This window comes from Pinus tabuliformis, chromosome J (genome assembly GCF_031772625.1).
Source record: "Pinus tabuliformis cultivar Carrire ecotype Pingquan chromosome J, CPIR1, whole genome shotgun sequence".
Classification (NCBI taxonomy): Eukaryota; Viridiplantae; Streptophyta; class Pinopsida; order Pinales; family Pinaceae; genus Pinus; species Pinus tabuliformis.
The window spans coordinates 1,642,792,769-1,642,820,533 of NC_142295.1; the positions used below are offsets into that span (position 1 = coordinate 1,642,792,769).

Genomic DNA, 27,765 nt, shown 5'->3' on the forward strand with positions numbered 1-27,765 from the left:
TTTTCCTGTTGATGAATCAACGGTCAAGATTAAGTCTCTAATAAACGGCTAAGATTAAAACAGACTTGATCCTTGTCTCTTAGAAGCTCCTCACCCTTATCTTTATTAATACCCATTAATATTTTAATTTTCCTAAGTTTAGACTTAGGAACCTATTAAAAATATTAATTATTTTAATAACTCCTCATTGGGGTGGAATTTCTCCAAACGATTTATGGGTCTTGGATATCTCATGTGCCTTAGACTCTCCACCAAATTTCAAGGCTAGAGCACATCCGATGCTACCAAAAATCAACAGAATTTCTGGAGAGTATGAGGTAGAGGGAGAACAAAAAGACGTCCAGAAGGAAGGTTGACGCTGGCCAACACAATGTTGACACAGAGGCAGAGCAGTCCTTGAGGGGAAGTCGAAATTCAGTGGCTGAAAGCCAGGGTGTGAGTCCGGGAGGCAGAAGTTTGATTTTCTCAGCTAGCAGAGGATCCGGAATAGGGGCAGCGTAATACCCAGCTAGGGTGACGCAGAAACTGCCGGGAGTGACACAGTTCTATGCAGAAGCCACGCAGAGGGTGACGCAGAGCCTCCAGTTGAACAGGATTAGTCACTAATTCTCCAGTGATAGGGTGAGATCATTTCACCAGTCCTTTGTTCAGTATTCTCTCTGTATCAGATTGCTAGTTGAGCATCTTAGAATTGTACTCAGATTTTCTCCTGCATAATAATAAAACCCTCAGAGTTGCTGCACCGGTTTTCTCGCATTGGTTTTTTCCGGGGACTATTGTCCAAAAATAACAGTGTCCTATGTGTTTCTATTTTCCTTGCTCATTTTCTATGTTTCAGAATCATATTTAATTTGGTGTAGGTTGCTTCAGTAATTTACTTCAATGTTTCAAGAAGAAATATGAAATAAATTGTAATGTAATTTACAATCTATGTGGAGTAGATTCAGCTGGTTGTAGTAGGATTCTTGAGATTGTTAGATCTAGGAATTTTCACATGGAATTAGAGGTGTTGATGTGAAACAGGAAGAGCAGATCTAGCACTGAAGTAAGGGCCAACTTGTTGCAGTAAGCAACAGCTCGAATCCCCTGAGGGATTGCGTAGTTCTAGCCAGGAGGGCTATATTTCGTGGGTTTCTCTCTCTGAGTGAGTTGGCAAAGAGGTAAGACTACCAGACCGACAATTTTCCAAGGCAGAGGGAATCACGCAGAGCATCAGCGTAGAGCTAGAGGGATGCAGTTTTCTGCAAGCTAAGTGCTGGGCAGAAAAGCTGCCGGAAGGAAGCAAATCGCATAGTGAGGGAATACTTCCTTAGTGATTTCTTGCCGAGGAAATCAATATTTCTCATTTGCTGAGCAATAGAGGAGCAACAACTTACTAGCTTCATTAGGGAGTGCGTAAGCCAACCTAGAAGCTACACAGTAGGGAGAAAGAGGGAGTTGTTTGACATTTTTTAGAGGATATGGCAACTAGTGGCTTGAGGGATCAGGACAGGTTGGATGGGGCTTCCAACTACGTCATCTGGAAGGCTAGAATGTCTTTCCTTCTAGATGAGCATGCCCTTAAGACGTATGTTGATAGTGTGGTAGTTGTCCTTGCGGATGCAGATCTGCTGAAAAAGTATAGAGCTGAGATGGCTAAGGCGAAAAGGATGATCCTGGATGGAGTCAAGGATCACGTGGTGTGCCACGTTTCTAGCAAAGGGACTGTTAAGGAAATGTGGGATGCCTTGGCCACATTGTATCCGTGATCTTTCGAGTAGCGGAAGATGTACTTAAAGCAGAAGCTGAGATCTGCTCAGATGCAGAAGGGAGAACGTGTGGATCCATTCCTCACGAAACTGAAGGAGACTCGTGATGAGTTGTCGGCTACGGGGCACACACCTCAGGATTCGGAGTTAGTGAGACTAGCTCTAAATTCTGCCTCGGATGAATGACAAGTCTTCGTCCAAAGCATTCTGGGTAGAGCAACATTGCCAAATTGGGACGAGATGTGGGAAGCTCTGAAACAAGAAGAGTTGAGGAGAGACCTGGTCAAGGTCAAACTTGACGGAAGCAGCAACAACAGTGGGTCGAAGCCCAAAGTAGAGGAGGATAACGCAACCCTTGCATCAAAGGGACAATAGGGGCAACAAAGACAAAAGAAAGATGTCTCCAAGGTGAAATGTTTCAGATGTGGCGAGATGGGCCACTATGCATCCCAGTGTCCTTTGAAGAAAAAGGACAAGGATGAGAAGCATGATCCTAAGGTTGCAGCTGCAAAGATTGAACAGGAGGAGTTTGCCATGACAACCAAGATACCTCCAGGAGGGAGGTGGGCTGATATAGAACTGTAGTTCGATAGAGCTACAAATGGGCAGGATCCTTGAGGAGCCCACCTCTTGGATCATCACCTTGCTATGGGAGCCCATGATCAGTAGTAGTGGGATGGAGGAGTTTTCAATTGGTGCCATGGAGTGTTGATTCGACAGATGCAATAGTTAGTAGCGCCAGAATGTGAGTAGCGCAGAGCAAAGAGGCCGCAGTGCGTGGAGGCACAGTGCAGTGGCTTCAGAAGACAGCGTGGGACTAGCAGCAGTCAGGCTTTCAACACCGAGGTGTATCCACGGGATACTTATCCAGTTTTGGGTGTTTTCAGTTGCTTCTCTTAACAACTGAGTTGCAGTACGGATGCAGTGTTAGTAGTGGCAGTGCTAGCAGCATAGCAGATGCAACATTTGAGAGGGAGTTGTAGTATAGATGTAGCATTGGTAGTGGCAGTGTCAAAGGCAGTAGTACAGTAGCAACAACAACGCAGTAGTTGGTGGACAGCATGTCAGACATCAGCAACACAGAGGACGATGCTTCAGAGTCAGAGCAGTATGCAGTAGCAGTGTATTGCTAGAGCACATTCCTCGCTAAGAGGGAGTGTTGATTTGGGGTAGCGTTGGATGTGCTCTAAGCCTCAAATTTTGCAGGGAAGCTTGGGCACATGTATTCCAAAGAACCCAGAAAGCGTTTGGGAAATTCCACCCAGAAGTGATTTTATTAAAATAATTAATATTTTTAATGGAGTTCCTAAGGCTAAACTTAGGAAAAATAAAATATTAATGGGTATTAATCTAATCATGGGTGAAACTTCTAGAAAAAGATAAATCAAGCCAAAATGATCTGAGTCTTTGATTATGATTTAATCTAGGCCATTGGTTGTCCAACAAGAAGATATAAGAAGGGGCTTGATGGTCATTTGGAAAATACACTGAGAGATCAAGGAAACCAATTTTTTGAAGTGAGAAGTTCTCAGGAAGAAAAATCGATTGAGGAGATTTCTTGCAATAGAGGGGCAGTGAGAATCCAGAAGAAGGAATTTCTGGAGAGTACGAGGCAGAGGGAGAACAAAAAGACATCTAGAAGGAAGGCTGGCGCCAACCCACGCAGTGTCGATGCAGAGGCAACGCAGTCCTTGAGTGGAAGTCGAATTTCCTGCTAAGGGAAGTCGAAATTCAGTTGTCGAAAGTCGAGGTGTGAGTTCGGGAGGCAGAAGTTTGATTTTCTCAGCCAATAGAGGATCCGGAAGAGGGGTAGCGTAATACCCAGCTACGGTGACGTAGAAACTGTCGGGAGTGACGCAGTTCTGTGCAGAAGCCACGCAGAGGCTTGAGTGCAGCAGGATCAGTCACTGATTCTCCAGTGACAAAGTGAGATAATTTCACCAGTCTTTTGTTCAGTATTCTCTCTGTATCGGATTGCTAGTTGAGCATCCTAGGATTGTATTTAGATTTTCTCCTGCATAATAATAAAACCCTTAGAGTTGTTGCACTGGTTTTTGTTATATAAAAATTATTTAATTAAGTAGTTATTAGGCAAAGGGCAGGATCAAAGATCATGCCTGTTCACCAAGAGGCACCCAGGGCAGTATAAAGCCAGGGGCCTCCCACAATTGTAATCATCTTCTATCTTTTAATAAAAATAAATATGAATTTGCCAAGTATTTGAATGAGTTTGTGCCATCTGGTATTAGAGCAAGTCGGTTCTTTGGCAAGACGCTACACAAAAGTATCATCCGCTGACTCAATCCACTGCGTCTACGTCCTCTCTCCACACCTCCACGCTGTTTACGTTCAATCTTCTGCTATCTCCCTGTCCACAACCTTGCATTCTCTGCATCGTTACTATAATCCACTGTCGTCACCCGTTCCTTTGGTAAGGATACGCGTGTATTTTTTAGTTGCTGGTCGCTGTAGCCATGGGAGTCGTCGACGACGACCACGGTCAACGGACGTGACAACCAAGCGTGATAGTTGGTCGGGTAAGAGTTGGGAAGATTGGTCAAGACTTATAATAATCACATTATAAATTAAATAAACTAAGGAGGTTGGGTAAGCGTGTGGGTGTTTGGCTAATAACCATAATATAAAAATTTAATTTAATTGTTGTTAAAAAAAACTATATGTTTTTTTTTAGTGTGGTTCACGAACACCCTGGTCAGTGAGTGGTCGCTACGTCCACGGAAAAATCTGGGCTAATCGCCCCTTGGCCTACTGGCAAGACCTAACCCCAAGGACTTCGGGCATAATCAAACCTGTGACCTCCCGATGGCGAGGCACGGTTGACCAACTAAGTTAACCCTTGGGGCTAAAAAAAACTATATGTTATATAATTAAATTAATTAATTTAATTTAGATTTTTTTTTTTTTTTAATTCAAATTAAAAGCTGGCGGACAAATATACACCCTCACAACCCTGTTCAATGTCGTCAATGACAATGACCGATTTCAACAAAAAATTGATTGATCTTGAGAATAGGATTACTAGCCACTTCGATGATTTCAACCAAAAATTAGTCGATCTCGAGAGTAAGGTTACTGGACATTCCGACGATATCAAGAAGCTTCAGGATACGACAAATCGGATAGAACTATAGCTCGGACAGAACCGTATCAAATCCGAAATGAATCATAATCAGACAATGTCATTGCTGAGCATTTTGTGTGACAAGATGAAGGTTACACCCGAACAACTACTCCAAGATGATGGAGGTAATCAACAACACAATTCATCAGATTCAACAAATTCAGCAGATTCTCATGAAAAAGCGGAGTCTCCAAAAAAATCATCCACACACCATCAAGGAAATAGTAACACGACTTTTTCAAATAAGCAACTCTGGAATACATTCACCAATCAATTCCTTCTTTTTGCTCCACGTTAGCGACGTATCAATGAAGAGCAAAAATTGAGCTACCCAAATTCGATGGTAACGAAAAATGCAGCGTTGCGTGGCTGAATAAAGCAGAAGAATATTTCGAGATTTACGATATTGACAATGATGACGAAAAGATTAGACACGCTTCCATGAAAATGGAAGGCGAAGCATATAATTGGTATATGTGGTGGAAGAAGACGACAATCGCTATCAGTTGGAGAAAATTTAAGGATGCATTCTTTAAAAGATTCCAAGGTGTAAAGGAAGAAGAGTTCTTTTCAACACTCATCAGATTGCGACAAAAAGGAAATGTGGATGAGTACACTCGAGAATGGGAGACCTTAGCAACACGAGTACCTGGGTTATCAGAATCTCGTCTAATTCAATCATACATCTCCGGACTTAAAACTCATCTACGAGTAGAAGTTGAGTGTCATGACATTACATCAATAGAAGTAGCAAGACAAAAAGCAAAGGCTGCTGAAAAGAAATTTTAACAGATACTGCGGTCAAAATTGGAAAAAGTATATTCGAGACGAAGAATGCCCCAGTCTGTGAATACGGATAATACAAGATATGTTCCACCACATCTTCGTAAAGGTGAAAAATCTAATGTGGAAATGCAAAGGGTAAAAGAAGGAAAATGCAAACGCTGTGGCAAGAAGTGGGACACTAAACATATATGTGCTAAAGGAAAAGAATCAAAGCACCTATATAACTGTGAAACAACTAATGATTCAAACAATGATGAATCAGAGATAGAAGGAATAAAAGATGTCCCAGTATTCTCTCCAGAATTAGATGACGAAAGTATTTCACAAGTGTCACTATCAACTATGACAGGTATATCACAACCCCAAACTTTAAAATTAAAAGGACATATAAAGAAGAACAACGTAGTGGTTCTCATCGACTCTGGTAACACCCACAATTTTTTAGATGCAACCATGGCAAAGAGACTCAACATTTTCTCGTTTCCCTTGCCCAACATGAAGGTGATGGTAGCCAACGGTAAGAAGATTGAAAAGGTAGGGAAATGCCATAAGGTCAAATCGTAGAGTCAAGACTTTAATTTAGAATCCTCGTTCTTCACGGTACCATTAGGAGTAGATGTGGTCTTAGGTATCCAATGGCTATGAACCATAGGCACTTACTCTGCCAACCATCAAGAGCAGTTCATAAGCTTTAACTGGGAAGGGCAGAGGTCTAAGTTATATGGATTCCAAGCAGCAGAGAATCAAATCGTGTCATCATCCCAGATGATGAAGATGATTCGGAAAGAAGCACTGGCTTAGGTAGTACATTGTTACCAATTAGAAATGTTATCTGCAAACATGATCAATGAAGAGTCACCAGAAGTACAAGAGCTAATTCAGAAGCATGAAAAGGTATTCCAAGACCTGCCCATGAAAATGCCTCCTAACAGGGAAATCGAGCATACAATAGAAGTCAAAGCAAGATCAGACCCTGTCAACATCAAGCCGTATCGATATCCACATCACCAAAAGACTGAAATTGAGAGATTAATCCAAGACCTTTTAAAATGTGGGATCATCTCGAAAAGTAAGAGTCTGTATGCTGCTCCAGTGGTATTGGTAAGGAAGAAGGATGGATCATTCAGGCTATGCATTGATTATAGAGGATTAAACAAAATAACGATTAAAACTGTTGAAATTTCTAAGTCTAACCCGATAGAAATTTTCCTGCACTATATGGTTTATTTCACCTACTTGTTTAATTACTGAACAAGTTATTTAACCATATAAATACTGAAATAAACACAATGCAGTCTCAACCATCTACAGATCATCAACTGAAAGAAATAGACAAACACACAAGGGACACCATTATTTTTGGACAATTGTCCCCGAAAAAACCCAACTTGGGAAAACCGTTGCAACAGTTTTAAGGGTTTTATTATTAAGCAACTTTTCTTGAGTACAACTGGGTGCCAAACTGGCTCATCCCACAAAGAAATCTATCTAGCAGTAATACCTCTCTTCGGAAGCAGATATTCGACAAGTCTGCTCCACGAAACTCTGTCCAACAGCTCTCTGAGGCTCTGCGTCAGCCCTCCTGGCCTCTGTGTCAGCCTACAGATGCTCTGCGCTAGCTGTTTGGCCCTTTGCATCACTCACGCAAGCCCTCTGGCCCTCTGCGCAGTCACTTTCACCCTCTGTGTGGCTCCTGCTGGCTCTGCGTAGCCTTCTCTGCCTCTGCGTTGGTCTTCCGGCACTATCTTTGCCTCTCTGCTATGCACTCATTGCCCCTTGCTGCAACTTTGATCACTGGTTCGATTTCTCTCAGCAAACCCCGCTCTAGAAAATCGAACTGACTGATCAACTTGGTGTATCTCCAATTGACCCTCAAGCCTCCTCTTATACTTTTTCTGTTGAGTCTTCAACGGCCGAGATTACATCTTTAATCAACGGCTAAGATTAGATTTGGCTTGATCCATGTCATTTAGAACCTTCTAACCCAGTTTTATATCAATACCCATTAATATTTTTATTTTCCTAAGTTTAGACTTAGGAACCCATTAAAAATATTAATTATTTTAATATCTCTCTCATCGGGTAGAATTTCCCCAAACCATTTTTGGGTCTTGGAGATCTCATGTGCTTTAGCCTCTCCACCAATTTCCATGGCTAGAGCACATCCGATGCTACCCCAAATCAACAAAAAACAAATTCCCAATTCCCTTTATTGACGAAATGTTGGATGAACTACATGGCGCAAAATACTTCTCAAAATTGGACTTAAGGTCAGGCTATTACCAAATCAGAATCAGGTTGGAAGACATACCAAAAACTGCGTTCCGAACACACGAAGGTCACTACAAATTTAAAGTAATGCCCTTTGGGTTAACCAATGCACCAACAACATTCCAAGCCACTACGAACGAGTTATTTCGTCCATATCTTAAGAATTTTGTATTAGTATTCTTTGATGATATTTTAATTTACAGTAAAACTTGGAAGGAGCACCTACAACATCTGGATAAAGTTCTTACACTACTGAAAGAGCATCAGTTCTACGCCAAGAAATCCAAATGCTCCTTTGGGAAGGAAGAAGTAGAATATCTTAGACACATAATGTTAGGATATTCCGACACATAGGAAATAGTTAAGTTCAACTTGGTCTAGTATAGAGTTAGGTATAGAGTTAGGTAAAGTGTGTTTCTTTACCGTGGTACATTTTGTAACTTACAATCCGACGGTCACGATATGTAGTGATCCGACGGTTCACTCTCTCCTCGGTATTACCGACACTTGATCCGTGGCTTGACACCCGATTGGTCCATGAGTTCTATTTAAAGCGCATGGAGGGTCATTGTTCGGGTAATCCGTGCATGAGAGAAGCTTATGTAAATTTTCATTCTTTGATTAATAAATTGCCTGTAGTAGCCACGTTGGCGCAGGCCGTGGACTGTTTCCCTCTTTGAAGGTTTTAACCACGTCAAAAATACTGGTGTATTGATCTGTGATCTGGTTGTGAGCGGTGTCCTTTTGGTGTTCTTTCTGAGGAACTTACCCTGTAAATTCCTACATGGTATCAGAGCTATTTGAGGGCCGCGTCCGTTGGTGATCCAAATCTGAAGCCGGTAGAACTGCATCCGACTGCCGTTTCCTAGATCTGCTGTTTTTGACTGCTTTCGGGCCGAGAGGACTGCTCTGTTGTGTTCGGAGCATCTGTTCCAGTGAGGAACCCCTTTCGTTTCACGCGAAAAGGTTTCCGGTAGCCCTATCTGCGTCATTTTTAAGATCTGGAGGTATACAGTCTTTATTTGCAGTTTACTGTTATTTTCTCTCTGCTTATTTCGGTTTCGGTTTATTTAGCCTTTTTTTTAACCGGATCTATACCTTTCATTTCTGCGTATGCTCTTTGCCCTGCGACTCTGTGCGATCTGGGCAAATCAGAAACAGAAAGGAAGGATTTTTCTCATGCGTATGCTCTTTTCCCTGCACCTTAGTGTGATCTCGGAAAATCAGAAACATTGATAAAAATATTTAGTTTTTCGGCTAAAGCTAACTTTGAGCCGCAAGGTTCATTTTTGAAAATATCTAGTTTTTTGGCTAAAGCTAACTTCGAGCCATAAGGTTCGTTTTCTTTGCATGTCCGTGTTGGGTTTTGTGTTTTGTGTTTTGTAGGGAAAAAGAGCTTTTTCAAGGCAAGCACGCAAACCAAGCCCCCCCCTCTCTCTCTCTCTCTCTCTCAATTTTTTTGTATAGATCAATTGGTTCACAGCTATTTTAAGAGAGTAGAGGTCTTGGGTTCAAGTCTCCATTTTTTGGGGGCGGATTATTTCATTCTCGCACATTCGCGCACTTTGCCGGCAACTTCAACAATTTTTTTTCAAAAAGCCATAACTTCTTCATCCGTAAGCCTTTTTCAGAGCCGTTTTTTTTTAAACAGCCTAATTTTTCGAGATCTATCCATTGGAACACTTACTTTCAACATCTTCAGCTTCAATTTTTTTTTTTTTTTTTTTTTAAATGGAAAGTCCATGCCAAGTCATTCTTGACAGCACTAACTACTTCCAATGGATAGCCTACATGGAAGATTTACTTAGAAGTAAAGGTCTCTACAGAATAGCTACAGGCCAAGAGAAGAAACCAAAAGATGAAGACAAGGCTGCAAAATGGGAAAATAGACAAGATCAAGCACGTGGTTTGATAGGGATGTCTATTTCTCCTGATCTTAGATTCCATATTGCAGAACTTGAAACTCCTCATGAAGCATTGGAACAAATCACTAAAGTTTTTGGGATTAAAAATGAAATTAGAGCCCATCAACTTGAAAATGAGTTGCTTACATTGGATCCTAATAATTTTTCTTGCATTGAAGATTTCTTGTCCAAATTCAAGACCCTTAGATATCTCTTGGAAGGTGTTAAGGTTAAGAAAGAAGATAGTAACCTTATTTATTCCATCCTTATTAAGTTGGGACCAGCCTACTCTGTATTTGTTTCCACCTTCCATTCTACAAGGGAAGCTTTCATTTGTCAAGGAAAAGACTACAAGGCCCCTTCCTTTGACTCTTTTTGTGATTCTTTAATAAGAGAACAAGAAAAACTCTTACACCTTGGTCTTCTTAATCTTGGAAACTCTTCCAAGAAAGCGTTAGCCGCCCAGCAGCAACCAAATTCAAAGAATCCTAAGAAGTCATATCCTAAAAAGAATGGTCCTAAACCAAACAAGGGTCCTAAGCAAACTCAGCCTCAAAATGAAAGATCATTTCAGCAAAATGATAAGACCAATAAAAACAAATGGAAGAAGACTGATAGACATTGTAACTTTTGTAATCGAGATGGCCACTTAGAATCTAAATGCTTTAAGAAGATGGAAGCCTTGGAAGCCGCAATGAAGAAACATAACATCCATGTGGAGCATTCTTCAACTTCAACTTCAACTTCATCTTCAGGAATGGCACTTTCTGCATGTCGCTGTCAATCATCTCAGTCTGGTTATGCATTAAATGTATCTTCTTCTTCTCATTCTCATGAGTGGCTCATTGATTCTGGAGCCTCTTATCACATGGCCAAAAACCAAGCCATGTTTTCTTCTTTAAATGATTGTAACACCAAAAATATATATGTTGGTGATGATAGATCTCTTAAGTTGTAGGGACTGGAACTGTTCATCTAGACAATGGTCAGTTTAATGATGTATTATGTGTTCCAACCTTATCATGCAACCTTCTATCTGTATATCAGATAACTCATTCAGGTGAAGGTAAAATTGTTGAATTTTCACCTCATGATGTTGTAATCAAGGATCTGAGAGATCCTAAACAGATTCTAGCTACTGGTATTGCTGATGATTCCACAAGGTTGTATAAGTTTCACAACTTTGGGTCATCAAATCTTCCCTCAGTATTTGTTGCTCATAATGATGAAGTGAGCAAACTTTGGCATGAGCGATTTGGTCACTTAAACTATCGCTCCCTTCAGCATCTATGTAAAGAAAATATGGTGACAGGTCTTCCTATGGTATCTTGCAGAGATGGTGTTTGTTCCGGATGTGTACTCGGAAAACATCATCGGGACAGTTTTGAAAAACGTGCCTCTTGGCACGCCTCAGCCCCTTTACAGCTTGTGCACAGTGATTTATGTGGTCCACTTCCTGTTGCTTCATTCTCTGGCTGCAAGTATTTCTTAACTTTCATTGATGATTTCTCCAGACGCACTTGGGTATACTTCTTAAAACTCAAGAGCGAAGTATTTAACACATTTTTGGCCTTCAAAGCCTTTGTTGAAAAACAATCTGGACATCAAATTCTTAAGCTAAGAACTGATAATGGTGGAGAATATGTTAAAAACACATTCATCAACTTTTGCACCGAAAATGGAATTCAAATGCAACATACTGTTCCATACACTCCACAACAAAATGGTGTAGCTGAAAGGAAAAATCGCACCTTAAAGGAAATGGCTAATTGTATGCTGCAATCTAAAGGACTCAGTCTTAGTTTTTGGGCCGAAGCAATTAATTGTGCAAATTATATAATTAATCGCACTCCTACTAAGGTTCTAAAGAATATCACTCGAGAAGAAGCTTGGAGTTCCATTAAACCAGATGTAAGTCACTTTCGTGTTTTTGGAAGTGAAGCATGGGCCCATATTCCAGATGAAAAGCATAAAGCTTTAGAACCTAAGAGTGAGAAATGTACTTTTGTTGGATATTCTGAAGATGTAAAAGGTTATAGACTTATTCCATTTAAGTCCAAAAATGTTATCATTAGAAGAGATGTAAAATTTGATGAAAATAAATCGGCCTGCGAGCCTAGTCCGGCGGATGTGCCACCTCTTCCTATCTCTTCTACTTTTGAAAACATTTCTTCTTCAGATGATGAAAGTGAGGATGACAATCCTCCCCCACCTTCTCAGGATCCTCAACTTCCACGATGGGTCCGTGCTACTCGGGATGCAGCAGGTGATCTTGCCGGTGATCCTATAGATCAGCGACGTACACGTTCTCAGTTTGAAAGAGCCTCTTCTTTACTGGCTCAAGCTCCAGTAAATCATGATCCTGACACTTTTGCAGAAGCTTCAGGCCATCCACATTGGGAAGCAGCTATGAATGAAGAATATCATTCATTGTTGGCAAATGATACATGGGATCTTGTTCCTCTACCAAAGGGACACAAACTTGTTAGATGTAAATGGGTTTACAGAACCAAGTATGGACCAGATGGGAAAGTTGATAAACATAAAGCTCGTCTTGTTGCTAAGGGCTTTTCACAGGTTGAAGGCATTGACTACACTGAAACCTTCTCCCCTGTTGCCAAAATGAACTCTATCCGTCTTGTTCTTTCCCTTGCTGCCTCTTTAAAATGGGAAGTCCATCAGATGGATGTTAAATATGCCTTCTTGCATGGGGACTTGCATGAAGAAATCTATATGGAACAACCCATTGGCTTCATCCAAACAGACTCCAGCCTTGTATGTCGACTTAAGAAATCTCTTTATGGTCTCAAGCAAGCTCCTCGGGCTTGGTATGCCAAAATGGACAACTTTCTTTTAGAATCTGGCTTTTCTAGGTGTTATTCTGACAATACTGTCTACACCAAGAAAGTGGGCAACTCTCTTATCATCCTTGTTCTTTATGTTGATGATCTTATTCTTACTGGTAGTGATCCCAACCTTATAAACCATGTGAAGTCCAGCCTTAAAAAGAAATTTGAAATGACAGACTTAGGACACTTACACTATTTTCTCGGTCTTCAAGTCTTGCAATCCAAGGAGGGTATTTCCCTTTCCCAGTCCAAGTATGCTTGAGATATTCTTCGTCATTTTCACATTTAAGATTGTAAGCCAGCCCCTTCTCCCTTTCAGTCTGGAGTCAAACTTTCAGTCTCTTGTACTTCTCCTGAAGTTGATGCTACCTTATACCGTCAACTTGTAGGAAAACTCTTGTATTTAACCCATACTCGTCCTGACCTTTCCTTTGCTGTTGGCCTTGTTGCTCGTTTTATGCAAAACCCCCGTGAAAGTCATTGGAAAGCAGCCAAAAGAATACTTCGTTATGTTCGAGGTACAGTACAGTTTGGGATTCATTACAGTGCCAAAGCAGCTCCTCTATTAGTTGGTTTCACTGATTCTGATTGGGCTGGTGACCCTGATGATCGGAAGTCTACTGCTGGTTATGTCTTCACTCTTGGTTCAGGACCTATTACATGGGCTTGTAAGAAATAGGCTGCCATTTCTCTTTCGTCAGCAGAAGTAGAGTATTGTGGTGCCGTGGAAGCTAGTAAGGAAGCCTTGTGGCTTCGTCAGATCCTATCAGAGTTTGGCTTTGAGCAACAGCATCCAACCACACTTTGGTGTGATAATCAAAGTGCCATTCAGCTATGCAAAGATCCAGTCCAGCATCAGCGCAGCAAACACATTGAACTACACATGCACTTCATCAGAAAGCTCATTCATGACCATGTTCTTGAAGTGCAATATTGTTCAACAGATGATCAGGTTGCAGACATCTTCACAAAGGCTCTCACAGAGGCGAAGTTCACTAAACTTCGATATATGCTTGGAGTTCAGGAAGTTGTCACTAAGGGGGGATAGGCTCTAGTGCCTCCTTCCTTCTCCTATTGTGTCATATTTGTAAATCCTTCAATCCTATCCCAAGTTGTTCTTAAGGGGGGATGTTAGGATATTCCGACACATAGGAAATAGTTAAGTTCAACTTGGTCTAGTATAGAGTTAGGTAAAGTGTGTTTCTTTACCGTTGTACATTTTGTAACTTACAATCCGACGATCATGATATGTAGTGATTCGACGGTTCACTCTCTCCTCGGTATTACCGACACTTGATCCGTGGCTTGACACCCGATTGGTCCATGAGTTCTATTTAAAGCGCATGGAGGGTCATTGTTCGGGTAATCCGTGCATGAGAGAAGCTTATGTAAATTTTCATTCTTTGATTAATAAATTGCCTGTAGTAGCCACGTTGGTGCAGGCAGTGGACTGTTTCCCTCTTTGAGAGTTTTAACCACGTCAAAAATACTGGTGTATTGATCTGTGATCTGGTTGTGAGCGGTGTCCTTTTGGTGTTCTTTCTGAGGAACTTACCCTGTAAATTCCTACACATAATATCCCATGAAGGAGTAAAAATGGACCCTAATAAAATCAAAGCTATAAAGGAATGGACCAAACCAGTCAATATATCCAAGCTAAGAGGGTTCTTAGGATTGATTGGATATTATCGAAGATTTATTAAACACTATGCACATATAACTGCACCTCTAACCAACCTTTTAAAGAAGAATTCATTTCAATGGAATGAGGAAGCCTGAAGGTGTTTTGAAGAATTTAAGGAAGTTATGTCTAACGCCCCGGCATTGGCAACTCCAGATTTCTCTAAACCATTTATCATTGAGTGTGATGCTTCCGGGTTCGGTATAGGTGCAGTGTTAATGCAAGAGGGGCATCCAATAGCTTTTGAAAGCAGGAAGCTCAATAAAAGAGAACGTCTTAAGTCCACATACAACAAAGAAATGCTCGCTATTATGCACGCACTGGCTAAGTAGAGACAATATCTTTTGGGAAGTAAGTTCATCATTTGAACAGACCATAACAATGTCTAGCACCTCCTTCAACAAAAAACACTTTCCGAAGAACAACAAAAATGGATTGAAAAAATTGTCGCATTTGACATGGAGATACTACATAAAAGGGGAAAAGACAATGTAGTAGAAGATGGCTTGTCTAGGAAGGATGAAAAACAAACATTACTTGCAGTCTCGGTTGTTGTTCCTGAATGACTTAATGAAATTCGAAGTGAGTATGCCAAGGATCCAAAAATAGCTGCGATAATCAATAACCTTCCAGACAACTCAAAATTTGAATGGAAGAATGATATTCTATGGTACAAAGGAAGAATCTATCTGAATTCAAACTCCAAGTTTAAATCCAAGATACTCAAGGAGTCACATGATTCACTGTCAGCCGGACATGTAGGATTCTTTAAAACTTACTACAATGCACGACAATCATTCTTTTGGAAGGGGATGAGTCGCGATATTCAGAAATATGTAGTAGAATGTGACAAATGTCAAAGAAATAAAAGTGAAAATATTACGACACCTGGATTACTTCACCCCTTAAACATTCCGAATCAGAAATGGGAAGAAATATCGATGGACTTTATTGAGGAATTACCTGTATCTAAAGGCAAGGATTTTCGTAGTAGTCGACAGACTCACCAAATATTCTCACTTTATTGCAATGAAGAAATCAGACTCAGCGAAACAAATCGCTGAGATATTTTGCAAAAATATTTATAAATTACACGGTTTTCCAAAAGTCATTGTGCGTGATAGAGATGCCAAATTTAAGGGTAATTTTTGGAAGGAATTGTTTAACCATATAGGAGCCTACCTAAATATGAGTTCCGCTTACCACCCTTCAAACAGATGGACAAACATAAGTTGTCAGTAAATGTTTGGAAGCCTACCTACGTTGTTATGCTACAAAAAAACAAAATAAGTGAGTTTAGTGGTTGCATCTCGCTGAATGGTAGTATAATTCTACTTATCATATGTCAACAAAAATGACTCCATTCCAAGCTTTGTATGGGTACGAACCTCCAAAATGGAAGGATCTAGCTACTGTACAGACAAATCTACTAGCTGTTAAAAACCAACTAGAAGAAACCCAAAAAATCGTCCAAACCCTAAAAGAAAATTTAAATAATGAAAGAAACCGTATGAAACAACACGTTGACCGAAACAGAACTGAGAGAGAATTTGAAGTTGGAGAATGGGTATTTGTCAAGCTCCAGCCATACAAACAATTGTTCTTGAATCAAAAAGGAAAAAATAAATTGGTACCGAAGTTCTATGGACCATACCAGATCAACAAAAAGATCAGTGAAGTTGCATATAGTTTAAGCCTTTCGGATAAAAGTCGTGTTCACAACGTCTTCCATGTATCCTGCCTTAAAAAGGCACTGGGCGACCATCAATCAGCACAAACAACACTTCCATTCTTAGATGATGAAGGAAGGATCATTTTAAAACCAGAAGGTATCATATCCACCAGAAAAAAGAATCTCTGATCTCGTGTAATCAAGGAATACTCAAGTGGAAGGACTTACCAGAAGAAGAAGCTTCTTGGGAGATTGAAGCATTTCGTCAACAACATCTGTCGTGACGTATGTTATGAGGACAAAGCATTTTCTGGGAGGAAGGCAATGTTATATAAAAATTAGTTTGTTAAGTAGTTATTAGGCAAAGGGCATGATCAAAGATTATGCCCATTCACCAGGAGGCACCCAGGGCAGTATAAAGCCAGGGGCCTCCCACAATTGTAATCATATTCTATCTTTTAATAATAATAAATATGAATTTGTTGAGTATTTGAATGCGTTTGTGCCAGTTTTCTCGCATTGGGTTTTTTCGGGGATTATTGTCCAAAGATAATGGTGCCCTATGTGTTTCTATTTTCCTTGCTCATTTTCTATGTTTCAGAATCATATTTAATTTGGTGTAGGCTGCTTCATTAATTTACTTCAATGTTTCAAGAAGAAATCTGAAATAAGCTTGTAATGTAATTTACAATCTAGGTGAAGTAGATTGCGCTGGTTGCAATAGGATTCCTGAGATTGTTAGATCTAGGAATTTTCATAGCATCAATATACCATGCTCTTGTTGAAGATACCCCCTAGAGGGTTTGTTCAATGCTTGAGTATGTCTTCTTGATACTAGCTAAGGGCAAGGTGGAAGCTTTGGGTCAAGATATTCCCTTCCACGTGACCATTTGTCCCTCAATGGACTGCTATAACAACACTGTAGTAACCAAATAGTACTTGCAAATTTACTCTATGAAGTACAAATTAAAGGCTAAATCTAAGAAGAGAGAATAAAATAATCAATCCAATACACAAGTATTTTGGAAAACATTTCCTTATTAATGGCATAAATGATCTTACAGTTCAATAACTACAATTCTAGAGGAGAGATTAGCCATTTATAAATAACGGTTAGTTAATGATTAGTTGGACGCCTATAGAAAATAATGTTTACTAGTCATCCACACGTTGGAGACTTAGCAATTTAATAAAATATTACATTATATTCATGAATTTTCGCACTGAGGAGTTGAATTGACACCAATTTACCTTGGAGGTTGATATTCCCTTTGCTTATGTCCTTGGAAGACCAAAAATAGAGAATAGTAAACTTAGGAGGCCCAACATCCAACTTGAAAAACTCAACTTGGTCCTCTTGGAATTTGATTTGGTTGAAGAGAAAACTCTTGACTTTGTAATGACTACATTTTTGTCCACTACACTCAACTTTTTGGTCCAAAACACCCCTACTACCATTTGACTATCCAAAACAACTAGTTTCAAGCTTTAATGGCTAGTGGACTTGACAATTGATTAATAGTAAATCTGACTTCACCACCTTTTTGCTTGATCTCCAACACCTTGGTGAATTTGATGATTTTGCCACCTTGGTTTGCTATAACTTATGTAGATTTCACCTGGGTCTTGCTCCAATTTTCCATATCATGCCCTATTTTGCTACATCATCATTTCATCTACCACGTCATCACACCCCTATGCTAGATATCTAATGCCTTGAGGAAGCTGGAAAATTTGAGACATGGGTTTTATTCCTCTTTTCTTGTAGACCACTTTTGACATAATGCATGTCAAAAACTACCCAACATTGCCCCTGTTTTGCCACTTGGAAACCTGTACTATTAGTTGACCAACTTTTACAAGCCATAACTTCACAATGCCTTCACTATTGGAAAATTCAACGTGGCATGCCATCCTTTTATCAAACTGAATAAATTGAGACAAAGTTGACTTTTGACTTTTGGGACCACTTGCATTGGGAAACATGAACTGCCTCGAGAAACATGAAAAATTGACTCTGTGAGGCTAGAAAATCCACAAAAATTCTGATCTGCTTGAATGAACAAATCTGAAACTAACTTGTAACCCAAGGCACAAAATTTTCTCTACTTAATTTGCAGTGGAATAGGAACACATGATAGCAAAAACACAAAATTTTCTAGGGAACCCAACTGGGAAAACCCTTTGCTTGTTTGAGAATTTTATTGATAGAATAGTGAGCAATATATCTCTTACAAAAACAATCCTTTTTCAATAGAAACCAATCTGGTTTTCTCTGCTTGTATTAAGCTGAAACACCTACAAGACTCTGATCCCTGCTTCCCTATTACAAATCCCAAGGAAATTATCCTATAAATCTGCACACAAACCTCTCTTGGTATGCTGATCCTCTCACAAGCTCACACACACACAAATATGTATTCTCTACTGCCTTGTCTCACCAACTCATGCTCACAAGACAATGAATAACAATGTGCCTTGATCCTCCTTTTAAGCTTTTCAAATAGGCTAAATCTGGCAAGTCTTTATTTTAGGAAATTGAACTGTTGGTTGAAGAGTTAACGAAGGCTATCAAGCTGTTGTAACTTGTAACTTGTCCTGCCTTAATTTAGAAGTTAAGGCTCTCTTAGCTCGTCCTTTCCCAAATTAACTCGCACTAGAAGACAACGGAGCCTTCCACATCCGCACTAGTCAAACTGTTTCATGCACATGTCCTAACTTTTAGGAATTCATACTAAATTTTAGGAAATCGTCCTAATTTTTAGGAACTATATCCTAACTTAAAGGAATTGGTTCCTAACTTATAGGAACTTGTGCATGCTAAACTGCTTCTGGTCTCTTTGACTAAGGCACAAGTCAAAGAAGGACCTTTCTCGCTACTATTTTCAACAGAGACTGCCATTCTCCTGGATGAGTGAAGACTTGAGCCAGTGATCTAGTAACGAGTGAACAATGATCCAGTGTAGGGACTGATGTATGAACCAGCTAGTGAAGAAGTCATTAAAACATAACATTTTCGTTTTTGTTAGTAGTTAGTTAGTTAGTTAGGCTGAGTGTCTGTTTTAAGTTTGCTGTGTATGTTGTTAGCATATGCAGCAAACAGACCTAAAATTCTCTATCAACATTGAATATATCTGCAAATATGTATGCTACATACACAAGTTCAGTGAAACATAGAGTAGGTATATATGCCACATACATGGGTTCAGTGATGCCTGTTTAGCTCTCTTTCTCACCTGCTCATAGCTAACAGATCAATGTAGTCAATGTAGAAGTGATAGCCAACAGATCCATTGGTCGAACGATCTGGAAAGGAAGCAAAAATGGCCACACTGATAAATAAAATGACATATATAAAGTGGATAGAAATTGTGGAGAAAGGGATCTAGCAAGGATGGATACTAATGAAATGAGACTCTGTTGAATATATGACTCATCAAACACAAACCTCTGCTCTAGCAGTCTCGGTCTACAGGAAGGGGGATTAAGTGACTACTATTGCTCCCATAACACTAATAGATAACACCATTACTTATACTCTACAGGCGGTGGCTATGGCTTACATGTAGGTAGCTCACACGGTGGTGGTTTTTTCACTACCAGTAAGAATCTGATGAGAGACAATATCAATGCTTACCTAACTGCTGCTACTAATATTCTATCTATTTTTAATACCAGTAGCTTGGAGATTCTGAAGATTTGCACGATGTTGAGATTTATGAGTAGCCCTCAAAAGTGATCACAAACTTATGTAATGAGAATTGTTTTGATGAGATTGTTCGTGTTCTTCCTCCTAACTCTCATACAGAATTGCAATGTGTAATTGAACCGCACAGTCCATAACCATCTGCTTCTTCTTCATCATCATAAAGTCCTAGTACTTCATCACCATCATCGTCAACTGTTCCTTACACTCCTCTACCAATGCAAAGACCTAAGACTACTTGGGCTCAATCTACTATAAAGGAAGCTGAGAAAGCTGACTTTCAGGTGGCAGGAGAAAATCCCATATTAAGGAGTTAAGGAAAGGTTAATTTTGCTCTCATTGTAAGACTTAACTCAGAAGAAGAACCAAATGACTTTGAAGAAGCTAGTGTGGAAAGATGCAATGAAAGAAAAGTATGATACTATTATGCAGAATAAAACCTGGGAGTTATGTGAACTTCCAGTTGGAAAGAACCTAGTTAGCTGCAAATGGATGTACAGAAATAAGTACAAGTCTATTTAAAGACAAGGCGAGACTTGTAGCTAGATGGTTCACACAAAAAGTAAGAATTGACTATGAGGAGAGTTTTGCTTCAGTGCGAAGATTACAACAATAAGACTTGTTTTTGGCAATTGCTGCAAGGCATTCCTGGTCAGGACATCAGATGGATTGTTCAGATTTACATGGAACAATCCCCGGGTTTTGAAGTTCAAGGAAAAGAACATAGAATTTGAAGGTTAAAAATGGCCTTTTATGGTCTCAAACAGTCTCCTAGAGCATGGTATGAAAAGATTGATGCCTAAATGTGTTTTGACTTCAAGCAATATCCCTCCAATGAACCTTCCAATCCTCCTAGAAATTTATACAAGGCAAGAGAAAAGAACAAGTTAGTTTCATGATTACTTTCAAATAGTAATGTACAATATAGAACAAATGCATGCAACAAGCGAAAGCCTCTCTTGCACAAGAAAGGAAAGGCTATGCCCTTCCACAAGCTCTCAAAAGCTAGATAAAATCAACTAAAGCGCATGATGTAGATCAAAAAGAGATTTTGAATATGAATTTGTGATCTTAGCAAGCTGAAGCAAGAAAACCCCCTTCTTCGATTTCTTTTGATGAGATCGCTGAGAGCAACTTGATATGGGTCCTTGTACTCTTGTCATTGAGAGTGAGTTCGTCTATATGAAGAGTTACCCCACGCCCAAAATCCTTCAACAAATCGTTAACTTTCTACACATTTTGAAAAATATGTTAGCTCTCACAAAGGGATTAGATTGTACAATGGAGGAGAAGGCTAGAGATTCAACTGAGAATCTTCTAGTGCTCCTCTTCCTAGTGTATTTCTCCAATCCAAAAATTATGCAACTTACATTAATCCAAATAAATGGCAAAACGAGAGCTAATACAATCTAGAATCCATGTAGAAAATGAAGCATAGTAGTTGAAATAATCACCTTGCAATCATAGAAGGACACCAACACAAGATAGTACCTCAAAGTCTTTTATTATAGCATAAAGAAGTGAACACAAATTGCAGTAGAGTCTCCCCAAGCACAATAGCTCGTTCCAATATGAGACAATAGGAGCCCAAAGCTTGTTTAAACAGGAGAATGGGAGCAAATCCCAAGAGAAATGCCATATGAAAAGTGGCGATGGGAGGAGATCCCAAGAAAGCCAAGTCGAAATCCAAGTGTGGAGAGAACTTGCCATGTGTGAGGTCTAAGTCTAGAATGTAGACAACGCGTTCCCCATTATTTTATGTTCCAAAAACTCGAGCTGCCATGTGTATGATTGAGACAAGTGATGAGGGAGAAAACTCCCAACAAATCTCCAACAACACCCATGCTTTGACACCTTGCAACTCATGCTCCCAAACTACTCTGTAGACTGCTGTCAAGGAAATGCGTGGAGGCTACAAAATAAGGACTGTGTAGAGATGGACTGAAGTGTCATTGCCACGTGTGAAGGGTAGTGTAGTTGTAGTGGAGACAAGAGTCCCATAGTTTAAAAAACTGGAACCGGGTTGTGAACCAACTGCCTATCTAACCGTGATTCAAACCGGAACCGAATCAAAACGGATTCAGTAAACTGTAATTGGAAAAAATACATAAAATAATTAATTTTAATGAAAAAATCATTTTTAAGATTACAAACCATGATTCCAAACCATTAGAGACAAAATTTGGAAAGTCTTCTCATCTATATACCATGTAAGGTTGCATATATCAAAACGACATTAAGTGCAATAACCAACGAGGCACTAAATTGCCTCTAGAGCCCCAAAAAAAATGCTACAATGAGGCTTTAAATGGTCTCCTAAGTCCAAAAACAATGCTACAACTCAAGCTACTAGGCCCCTAGCCTACTACAAATCACTAATCGACATGATCACTCATCAAACACATCACCACTACTGCACATGGTATCTTCACCAGGAGCTACATAAACATCATCTAGCTTAGAGTTTGAGGACTCCTCACATTCCTCTCCAGCCTGAATAGCAGTACTAGTAGTAGCATGAGCAACACCACTAGGCCTAGCAAAACTAGAAGCACGCGGTCGCCGAGCTGCATGACTATTGCTTCCCTCATGAGTCACCGTGTGCCATGCTTGGTCTTGTTGGTTCACTTCCTTCAACACTTGGTTCAACTACCAAATATGCATTGGGATCAACACCCCCAATTCCACTAGACAACTCCAAACTAGCTCCAAGATGACAAAGAACCTCCAAACTTGTTGTTGCTCCAAAAATCAATTTTTTTGTAGAACTGTACAAGCTCTCATATGCACACAAACACTAGAAATAAGATGTGTGAGGCAAATAGGAGCTTAGGCATCATTTTATAAGCTTAGGGGGCCAGATTTAGAAGGGAACCTACCATGGTTTGCTAAAAAATACCTCCAAAAACCACCTGGGGGTCCCATCGACATGCCCAACCATGTGGCTTCCTGACCCACTGATTTTTTACAAAAATTGGCCGGTCAAGTACAAAACCGGTCGAATCGGCCAATTTGGTACCAAAATTGGCCAATTTGGTATCCAATCGGTCTTGACCAACCAACCAATCAGATTTTATGGGTTGGTTTGATATCCTAGGGAGCTAACCAGCCAGTTTGACCGATTTTTCCGTTTGAACGGACCAATTTTTAAAACTAGGGACAAGTCTCCACAATAATAGTCATCAAATCTGCCACAATAAATCTGATCCATGCATTGATCCTCCACGAAATATCTAGCTGCCAAGTAGATGATTCAATTTCCCCAAATTTGGCCACAAATTCGATTTGTTGGAGTGCAATAAGTCCCTGCTGATGCCATGTGCCAAATCATCTCACACAATTGTCTTTGACTTGACTTTTGACTTGAGTGATTTTCCAAGTCATTTCCACATCATTCTGGCATGTGGGAATTTATATTTTTTTCCACCTTATTTATTTTTGGCTAATTTTGTTGCCACATATTCCTTTAGACTTAGGAAAAGTGGGTTTTGAGGGTCTATAAATGATTTTTCACCCCTCAAAGTGTGTCTTAGTAGAAAGTTGAGGTCTAATTTTGATTACTTATACCCCCTACAACTTCTCTAGACATCACTTTTTACAATTTACATTAAAAATTTATTAAATTTTAATAATTAAAAAATGACACCTAGACCTAATCAAATTTTGCGAAATTTTACAAGTGACCTAACATGGTAATATACATTGACTCTAGACACTAGGACTCACTTAAGGCCTTACCATCAAGCCGCACTCCAGCTTTGGGGTATATCTGGGAGAAAAAACTCAATTAATTATTAAGCGCTGAAAAACACAAATAATTAATTAAGTGAAAAAAACTCCCTAGAGTGAACTCACTTGATAGCAAAGTCCTAAGCTACCTAGGCCTGTTACATGGCTTTATTTCATCATGCTAGCATCACATTTACAATATCCCCGTAGGGCTGCGGAATCTAAGTACAATGAAGAAAAATAGAAGAAAGAAGGGGCTTAGAAGCCCTGATGAAATCTGGAAATCTACAAGTGCAGGAATGCTTTGAAATATCCTTGGGCATGGAGTCTTCAAGTGTACTCCAGTGGTCAACATGTCCTTAGTAATACCCATATCTAGCATTATATTCTCTAAAAAGTCTCACCCAACACTGCTGAAGTTGGTATTCTATGTTAAAGTAAATATTAGCTTATAATGATGAACTATTAGAATTAGGCATCAATAAAGTCAATTTGATGTTCGCTTATTTTATGCTTTTATGCCTTAATTCACTTTATTGTGCTTCTTGGTCTATTCCATATTCATATAGTCATTTGCAAATGAAATATGTAGATTTCATTTGGAGTAAAAATGCTAATCTTCCTCAATTAATACTATGTGCCAGGTATGGAGCTTAATTTTCTTTCAGTTAGTCAGATTATGCGGCACAATCCCCAACTAGCTATCAACTTTAGGAATCATAAGTGCTACATAGTTGAGAAAAAGACCAAGAAGATTGTTGCTCTTGGTGTTGAGGACCATGGATTGTTCAAATTGGTGAATATTGGACATTTCAGAGAGCACGCACTAGTAGCCAAGAGTGCATCATATATCAATACATTATGTCATCAATGGTATGGACATCTCAACTTGACACACCTCTCTCAGTTGGCACAAGAGAATATGGTAGATGGACTTTCAGACATTCAACAACAGATCCATGGAGTTTGGGGAACTTTCCTGGTAGGGAAGCAACATAGAGCACCATTTGATGAAGGACAAACATGGAGGGCACAAAGAGTCCTTCAACTAGCTCATGCGGACATTTTTGGACCAATGAATATGACATCAATCACTAATGCCAGGTAATTCCTTTTGTTTGTGGGTGTATTTTTTGAAACTGAAATTTGACATGTTCAATGAATTTCAAAAGTTCAAAGCCTTAGTAGAAAAAGAATTAGGTTGCCACATTACCTAAATTAGGTCTAATAATGGTGGTGAATTATGTTCCAAACTATGTTGCACAAAACTTCTATGAACTTGACGTTTCGGGGCAGTACCCGTACCCGAAACTTGGAAACTCGACTGAAACTCGACCATCCATGAGAGTTAACATAGACTTGGTTTTCCTTCTAAATTGTCATCTATGCATCTTATTCCCTTTTTTCTTGCAAGATAATATATATATATATATATATGACATTTCGGCCACTGTTTCCATTTTTGGGAGGTGACGTTTCTAAACATATCTGTTTTGGAAACTTCGAAACGTTTCGGCGCTTCGTGCAACTTAGGTTCCAAAGATTTCGATAACTTTTGTGCTAAACATGGGATCAAAAAAGAGTTCACTACACCTTACATTCCACAATAGAATGGAGTGGTTGAAAGCTGGAATTGCACTAGCACTAAGATGGCCAGTTGTATGTTGTAGAAAAAGTGTGTTCCAAACAAGTTTCGGGCTAATTCAGTGTTCAGAACACAACACATGCTGTATAGATCTCAATGATGGCAGTGATAGAAAAGACTTGAAAGGAATTGTGGTCTAGAAGAAAGTCCAAAGTCAATCATCTTAAAGTATTTGGTTCTATTGCCTACATTCGGATTCCAGATGAAAAGAGAACCAAGTGAGATCCAAAAAGCAAAATGTTGATGATCACAGGATACAACAATCATAAATCCTACAAGTTGGTTGATATTGACACCAATAAGGTGCGCTTTAGTAGAGATGTTCATGAGGAAGTTGGACCTTTTTGTTAGTTTTTGGTAGCATTGAAAGTGCTCTAGCCTTGAAAATTGGTGGAGAGGCTAAGACACATGAGTTCTAAAGAACCCAGAAACCGTTTGGTGAAATTCCACCCGGATTGTATTTTTATTAAAAAATTAATATTTTTAATGGGGTTCCTAAGTCTAAACTTAGGGAAACTAAAATATTAATGGGTATTAATCAAAATATGGGTGAGAATGATCTAGAAAGCGGATCAAGTCATGTTTTAATTTTAGCTGTTGATTAGAGACTTAATCTCGGTTGTTGAAGACTCAATAGGAAAAGTATCAAATGGAGGCTTGGGGTTCTTTTGGAAATACACACATAGAGATTGAGGAAATCGATTTTCTGAGGTGAGAAGTTCTCAGGAGGAAAATTGATTGGGGAGATCTTGTAGCAGAGGGGCAAAGAGAATCCGGAAAAAGGACTTTCTAGAGAATATTGATAGAGAGGTGGAGAGAGCTTGCAGAGAGGCATTGCAGTAATTGGGAGAGTTGACGCAAAAAAGCTGCCTGTCACGCAGAATCCAGAACTGTCGGAACAACCGAAACTGCCCTGAACTGTCGGAATAGATGGGAGAGTTGACGTAGAGGGTGGAGAAGGTAACATAGGGCTGACGCAGAGCCAACGCAGAAATAGCCGAGGTTAGCCAGTCTTGTGCTGGATCAACCGAAATTCTGCCAGGTGAAGTGAGGTAAAACTCACTCAAATTTTCCGCTAGTATTTTTCTCTATAAAGGATTGTTAGATGAGCATCCTAGATTTGTATTCAGATATTTCTCCTGCATAATAATAAACCCTCAGAACTGCTGCACCGGTTTTCCTGCATTGGGTTTTTTCGGGGACTATTGTGTCCAAAAATAAGTGTCATATGTATCTTGTTCTTTGCTCTGTTTCCTATTTCATGATATCAAATATTTAAGTAGTATAGGCTGCAAAAGTAATTTGCTTCAGTATTTAGAAGAATAACTTGATGAATGTAATTTAAAAATCAAGTAGGTGAAGTAGATTCAAATTTGCTGCAGTAGGGGTTCCTTCGAGTCTAGGAATTTTCATATGGTATCAGAGCATTGATGTTGAAACAGGAAGAGCAGATCCAGTGGTGAGTAGTGAAGTCGAAAGCTGCACTTGGCAGCAATTCGAATCCCCTTGAAGGATTGCGCAGTCCTTGCCAGAAGTAGATTCGAGGAAATCTCTCTCTGAGTGAGATGACAAAGGTGTGATTTCCAGTGTGTGAGTTTACAGAGGCAGTGATGAGAGCCTCAGCGCAGTGCTTGAAGGGCGCAGTTTCTGCCGGGGCAGAAATCCGCTGGAAAAGAACGAAGACACGTAGAAGAGGAATTTTCTCCTCAGAGAACTTTCCGCCAGAAAGTTCGAATTTCTCACTTGCTGAGCAGCTGAACAGTGCTAAGCAGTGACTAGAGGAGTTAGTTCGATAGTTGTGTGAGATAGCATCACATGGGTTCAGAGATCAGGACAGGTTGGAAGGTGCTTCCAACTATGTCATATGGAAGACTAGAATCTTCGTTGTTCTGGAGGAATATGATCTCCAGGCCTACGTCAAAAGTGTTGTAGCTGTTCTTGCTGACAACGATCAAAAGAAGAAATACAAGGCCGAGTAGGGGAAGGCAAAGAGGCTCGTTCTCGATGGAGTTTGAGATTATGTGGTCTCACACATGCAGGGCAAGGATACAACCGAGGAGATGTGGGAAGCCTTGTTTTACAGTGGAAGATGTATTTGGAGCAGAAGTTGTAGCGGACTTCGATGCAGAAGGGAGGAGTCAACCTCTATCTTCAACATCTTTAGGACACTAGAGACCAGCTTGTTGCAGTGGGGTCCACTCCTCAACCAACCGCGATGGTGAGGATAGCCCTGAATGGAGTCTCGGATAAATGGCAAGTTTTCGTCCAAAGCATATTGGGTAGAGAAAAACTACATTCATGGGAGGAGATGTGGGCGGTTCTTCAATAGGAGTTAAGGAGGGACCTAGTGAAGGTCAACCTCAATGGCAGTAGTGGGAGTAGCACAAAGACGAAGGAGGAGGAGAACGCAACTCTGGCATCGAAGGGACAACAGAAGCCGAAGCGAAAGGACATTTCGAAGGTGAAATGTTTCAGTTTTGGCGAGTTGGGCCACTATGCATCCCAGTGTCCTTTGAAGAAAAATGACAAGGATGAGAAACATGATCCTAAGGCTGCTTCAACAAAGATTGATGAGGATGAGTTTGCCATGAGTGCCCATGCATCTCCAGGAGGGAGATGGGGCGATATTGAG

At 39.9% G+C, this 27,765-nt stretch overlaps 1 protein-coding gene across 2 annotated transcripts in view; it reads left to right on the plus strand.

Annotated features, from left to right (window-relative positions):
- The window catches only part of LOC149233828 (Haloacid dehalogenase-like hydrolase (HAD) superfamily protein), a 127,076-nt gene that overhangs the window by 13,835 nt on the left and 85,476 nt on the right, over positions 1 to 27,765 (plus strand). The window contains exon 2 of one of the 2 annotated variants that reach the window (XM_089379861.1): positions 24,133 to 24,592. The exons of the other annotated variant lie outside the window; for it this stretch is intronic. Within the exon in view, the coding sequence (XP_089235987.1) occupies positions 24,135 to 24,592 (458 nt within the window). The 5' untranslated portion in view covers positions 24,133 to 24,134. The remainder of the gene's footprint in view (positions 1 to 24,132; positions 24,593 to 27,765) is intronic. 2 annotated transcript variants of the gene reach the window in all.